The sequence below is a fragment of the Parus major genome, chromosome Z, assembly GCF_001522545.3.
Source record: "Parus major isolate Abel chromosome Z, Parus_major1.1, whole genome shotgun sequence".
In the NCBI taxonomy this organism is placed as follows: Eukaryota; Metazoa; Chordata; class Aves; order Passeriformes; family Paridae; genus Parus; species Parus major.
The window spans coordinates 8861492-8867491 of record NC_031799.1 but is presented as its reverse complement, the minus strand read 5'-3'; the positions used below and the strand labels follow the sequence as shown (position 1 = coordinate 8867491).

Sequence of the window (6000 nt, the reverse complement as noted above, 5' to 3'; positions counted from 1 at the left end):
GGCTGCTCCTCAAGCTTGTCCAGGTCCCTCTGGATGGCTTCCTGTCCTTCAGGTGTGTCCTCATGCCTCAGCTTGGTGTCATCTGCAAACCTGGCAAGGGTGCATATGATCCCATAGTTCACATTGTTGACAAAAATACTAAATAACATTGGTCCCAAGGTGGATCCCTGAGGGCCATTATCACTACATTATCACTAGTGTCCACATCAGGACACTGAGCCACTGACCATTATCTTCTGGATGCAGCTGTCCAACCTTACCCACTGAACAGTTCACCCTCTGAATCCATTTCTCTCAAGTTCAGAGGGGAGTTGAGTTGAAGGCCTTTACAGAAGTCCAGAGAGAAGAGGTGTAGCCCTTCCCCTGTTCACTGATGCAATCACTCAGTTTTAGGCCACTGGGTTGTTTGGGCAGGACTTGTGGTGAAGCCGTGCTGGCTGTTCCAGTGGCACAGCAGGAGCTGCCAAAACCACCGCCTTCCCAAGAGCTTTGTTTCCACAGAAAGGGGACAGCTCAGCGCACCAGACACTCACACACCCTGTTGGTATCTGATGGTTGATGAATGACACGAGAGGGGATCTTTGTGTGGTATTCCAGTGGAGTTTATTAACCTCACACTGAAGGGTACCAGGGACAAAGAACAAGGAGGGGTCCAGGGCTTTATACAACCAGGAAAGGGCGGAGCCTCAGGACTGAGGGCCGATGGGTTGAGGGCATGGGGGGCGGTACAAAGGCATGGTCAAAGGGTAACAACCAATCAGGGTCCAGGGGTGGAGAGACAGGGAACAGGAATCAATAGGGAAGACAGGAACAGAGAACATTCTGGAACTGGGAAGGAGAACAGGGATGACATAACTTTTGGGGTAGGGACAAGGAGTGATGTAACTGGGGTGATGTCACTTGGAAACTGGGGTACATAAAACAACAAGGGACTGCGTGAGAATGTTCCTAAACAGGGGTCGCATCCCAGGATATTCCACTCATGGCATCCCCCACTAACTCCTGGGATGCAACAGGCTGTCTCAAGTCCACCTTAGCAAAATGGTTGCCAACACATTCCCCTCTCTGCAGAAACACTGAGTGAGACAGGGAAGGTCAGCACTGCTTCTGAGCTCACCCCCACACCCAACTGGGTCCTGGACAGGGATCTCTCATCACCTTCCTTTGGCAGATAAGATCCCACCACATTTTTAGGGATCTTTCCCCCTGGGTGGAAGAGATCTTCCCTTTTCCCCACATTCCCAAGTCTCCCCAGTGCTCCTTCCTCTCTCCCACTGTCTTATCAATGCATCTCCTTTTTTCCATGACCACCTTCATTTGCAGTTCCACTGCACCCCCGTTCTTTTTCCATGGTCTCGGGATTCCCACATTCACCTCCCATTGTCTTAGGGCTCTTCATTACCCTCATTTTCCTCCCATGGTTTCAGAGTTTCCTCATTCATCTACTCTGTTCTCAAAGCTCCCCAGCACTACCCCATTTCCTATAGCATCTCAGGGCTTCCCAGCATTTTCTCATGCTGAAGGCATGACTGTCAGCACCCTTCCCAGGCAGGACTCAGCCCAAAGCCCTGGGCAGGTGATGAAGGTAGAAGAAAGGGCAGGATGAGAGCTGTCAATGCTGAGAGAAGGGACAGGCTGTTAATCCACAGGTTTCCCCAGAATGGACAGGTTGACTACATCAGTGTGTCATCCCCCAGCTCCAAAAAGATGCAAATGGCAGATCCTGCACCCCTGGCAGCCTTGGGGTAACAAAGAAGGAGGAAGCTGGGTTCTGCGATGGAGACCCGGGTCAGAGCTGCACTGGCCAGGGCACACAGGGACATGCAGTGGCACAGTACAAAGCAGTATACTATGTGTATGCATGAGTGCGGGAGAGGGGAATAAGGTCTGTTTTCCATAATCCTTGCTTTAAAATAGACACACCTTTTCCCAGCAGTTTTGCAATGCAATTGAGGCAAAATTTGCACAGGGGACAGGATCTCAGGGTGCACCCCCAGGTCCTGTTCCTGAGTCCAGTGATGGAGGGGGGTGGCAGAAGTCAGTCCTTGGCCAGAAAAGGAGGTCGGGTCTCAGATGCACTGGTCAGCTTTGGGGATTTCTCGCATATCCACGGGAATCGACGCGCACATGAGTAACTCCACATTTCCTTGTTAAGTACTGACCAGCAGTCTGAATTACGGCGTCTCCTAGGAAAGAGGGCACATCTCAGGGCAGCAGTGACAACCTCCTCACCATGGACACCACTTCCCATAGATGCCAGTGCTGCTGGGGCAGGCAAGGCACCTGGCACAGAGACCAGCCTGAGGAAATGTCACATTCCTCCTCCTGCTCTTATTCTCTGCCACTTGGATATTCGGCACTGCACCCCACAGTTTGGCTCTACCCTCACCCTCCTCCCTTGGGGCACTGCTCATGGAACCATCTGTCTTTTGCTAAATGCAAAAAGCAAGGAACAGAGCCTGTGTGAAACTAAGTCACACAGGCTTCTCATTCTGGCCTGAGAAAGCATGAGAAAGAATCCAAACAGTCCTTGGTAAAGGACAACAATCTTTGCAGGTGGTGTTCAGGGAACAGTCATGGGGTGAGGTTGACCAATGATGGTGCATGTGTTACTTTAATAACCAATATGAGTTTTACCTCTCAGACTTCTCGAAGAAGTCTATAAAAAAAGATCAAGAATAATAAACTTTGCTCTCCTGTTCAACTCACAAGAGAGTCTGCGTCATTCTTCTTAGCTGTTCCTAATCTAGAGCGACAACCATCAACTCTTTTATTGAGGGGTGTCACAGGGGCAAAACAGCACCTTTCGAGTATGGCAAAAGGGCAGGTGCTTGTGCCAAGGACTTTTGCACTTACAAGGGGTATCTGCTGTCTGCCCACACAGATCTCTTTGTTTCATAAAAAATTCTTGTTCCAATCCAGTAGTTTGCATTAGACTCATGCACGAATTGCTAGGGGAGAAGAGAATCTGTCAAACACCTTCCTCATGACCCACACTTTGCCAGGTGCCCAGGAGCCCCAGGCCTGGCTGTGCTTGTCCCCTCACACTGCCAGTTGGGAACCCAGGGCTCATGGTGCCGCCCTGGCACCTCCACAGATAACTGCTTCAGCTGGCCCCGCGGGGCTCTGCCAGCCTCCTGGGGTACCACAGCCCCCCTGCTCTGTACCGGTGCTATCAATGATGGCAAGTCGTCCTGGACCAGCAGTTGAGCAGATCTCCTTGTGCAGTCTTCCTGGCTGTCCTCCCAGGTCTTGTTTGTCACTGAGATGTAGAGACACTTGCTCCTGTAGAGTACCCAGCCCGTGGGACAGCAATCTGAGGGCAGGGACACATCTCAGGCACTCATCCTTCTATGGATGCTTGGGGAGCTCAGCCCGGCTGAGTTCAGCCCCCGCACCTCACAGCAGCAACATCACCTGTGCCCCAACCTTCTCAGGCTCTACCTGTGTTCACGCAGGAGCGCAGGCTGCTCACAGTACTCTCGCTGATGTTGAGCCTCCCCTGCACCTCCTGCATCTCCTTCTGCAACACAACCAGCTTCTGCTGGGTATGCCCCAGCTCAACATTCCTGCTTTCCAGCTCCATCTCGGTGATGTTGTACTCATGCCACACTCGCTGCAGCTCTTCTCTGGCCCATGCTAGCTCCACTTGTGTCTGCTCCAGGCTCTGCTCCCGTGCCCTCAGCTCCTGTGACAGGCGGCCCTGCTCGGCCATGTGCTCACGCGAGGTGTCCTGCAGGCTGCGGGAAACCTGCCAGTCTGGGGACAGGGCAGGTGAGCTGGACGTGGGCATGGGGCCCTGCTGGGGCATGGCTCTTGCAAGGGAGGGTAGGATAAGAATATCTGGCTGTGTGTGGAGATTGTCCTGGAGGTTCAAGTGGGAAGGGAATGGAAGCCCCAAGGGTGGCAAATGGAGGGGAGACATTGGAAGGCAGTGGGAGACAGTGGGAAGACAAGGTGAAGGCTGTGGAAGACAATGGGAGGCAATGGGAGACAGTGGGAAGAAAATGGGAAGGAAATGGGAGGCAGTGGGAATAAAATGGGGAGGCAATGCAAGGCAGCGAGATGAAGTGGAAGGACAGTGGGAAGTCAGTGGCAGGGAATGGGAGGCAATCAGAGGGATTAGGAGGCAATGGGAGAGAATAGAAGGCAATGGGAGAAAATGGGAGGCAATGTTTGGCAATGGGAGGCAGTGGGAAGACAATGGGAGGAAATGGGAGGCAGTGACAGGGAGTGGGAGGCAGTGGGAGGCAATGGAAGGCAATGGAAGGTGGTGGAAAAGGCAAGGGAAAAAACAAGTGGTAGGCAGTGGTAGGCAGTGGGAAAAGCAGTGGGAAAGGCAGTGGGAGGCAACTCGTGGTGGCCCATGCAAGAACCCCGGACCCCAGCCCCAGGCACCCCTCCTCCCTGACCGCCCCCGCAGCCCAGCCCGACGCCCGCTCCCGGTGCCCCCACCCCGCGGCGGTCACCGACTCACAGCCAGCCCCCAGGGCCACGACGGCCACCAGCAGCAGCAGCAGCAGGAGCAGGCTGGCTGCCAGCAGCGCTGTGGGGACGCGCCATGGCCGGATCCAGCGCCCTGCAAGAGAGGAGCGCCCGCAGGCATCAGCCCGTGGTCCCCGGTCCGCGCCCTGCCCGGGGCTGCCGCCGGGTTCCCACCTGGGCTGGGCTCTGCTGCCAGCGGGCCCAGCGGCACGTTCTCGTAGGGACTGTCATCCTCATCGGCGACGATGGATGGGCCCGCGGCAAACTTCAGGTCGGCATAGACCACGCTCTGGGCCATGTCCCGGGCGGCCCCGATGGCCCTGCGGGCGCTGCTCCGCTTCAAAGGGAAAATGCAGCTGGTTTCTGCAGAAGCAGAAGTGTGCTGAGGTGCAGCGGAGGGGGAAGTACGGCCACGGCACCGCCGCCCTGTCATTGGCCGGGCACCACCATCTCGCTCCCCTCCACACCCCGAAACTGCTCAGTGTCCCCTGGGATGGCACTGGGGCGGAGCTGGAGAGCTGTAGGGCTCAGCTTACAGAGAATTAATCAAATTCCCTAGGGCAGGGGAGAGCAGATCTGGATTCCAGCTGGGACCAGGTAGCTCTGCTGCTGACTCCATCCCGGATGGAGGGTTTCCTCTTCTTGGTACTCCAGGATCTGAGTGAGCATCGCTGCCCTAATGCCTAGAAGGGCCACACCACAGCATGAGCTTTCACTTCTCTCATCATGGCCACATCTCTCCACTCTGCCTGCAAGTACACTATGGAAAACCACATCCCAGACACAGAAGGGTTGTAACAATTGGCCCCATTGCTCTCCCCTTGCCCCCAGGCTAGTGCTTCCAAGCAGTAGGCAGTACATTGGGCAGTCACCCAATAAATCCCATTAGCTTTTCCCCTGCATGTCTTCCCTGGTTCTGAGCCCCTGCATGCCCAGGTGAACATGCTCCATTTTCTCCCAGGAGGTTGAGTAGAGGCTGCCCAACCTTTAGCTTTATAAACCTCCTTCCTGTCCCCTTTGAAGCTGGCTTTAATTTTTGTCTTTCTCCACTGATGAAGAGCTTCCCTTGCTCTTGCAGAGCTGATGACAGTGGCTCTGTAGCACTATGCTCTACTGTGCACCTCTGTGCACCTCCACAGGGACTGCCAGGGACTGGCTGTGTTCAGATGTGCCCATCTGGCCATCTGGAATACAGTGGGAGGCAGTAGCAAGGCAGTGAAACAGAGTGGGAGGCAGTAACAGGCAATGGGAAGCAGTGTGAGGGTTTGGGGGCATCCCTTCTGAAACCTGCCTTTCTCTGGATGCAGTTCAGTAGAGACCTCTGGGATGCTGGGAGCCTGGAGGGACCAAGAAGAAGGTGTTGTGAATGCTGGGATTATGGTTTTGGGAAGGCAAAGAGGATGTCACTGACTTTTGTAGCCCTCTGTGGCTGTTTTGGAACAGTGCCAAAGCTGGGGTCTTCTTTGGAGGGGGCCAGGGAGGGCATGATGGGGAAAATCCCATTCTCAGAGGCTG

General features: G+C 54.7%; 1 protein-coding gene across 1 annotated transcript; it reads right to left on the bottom strand.

Annotated features, from left to right (window-relative positions):
* Nucleotides 1-1441: 1441 nt before the first annotated feature.
* Nucleotides 1442-4869, bottom strand: LOC107215796 (B-cell differentiation antigen CD72-like). Its single transcript, XM_015652156.2, has 6 exons — nt 4660-4869; nt 4478-4579; nt 3445-3759; nt 3168-3316; nt 2857-2951; nt 1442-2186 (listed from the first exon to the last, which is right to left on the bottom strand). Exons 1-6 carry the CDS (start codon nt 4781-4783, stop codon nt 2039-2041), a joined length of 933 nt encoding a protein of 310 aa, XP_015507642.1. The 5' UTR covers nt 4784-4869; the 3' UTR covers nt 1442-2038.
* Between the last annotated feature and the right edge of the window lie 1131 nt (nt 4870-6000).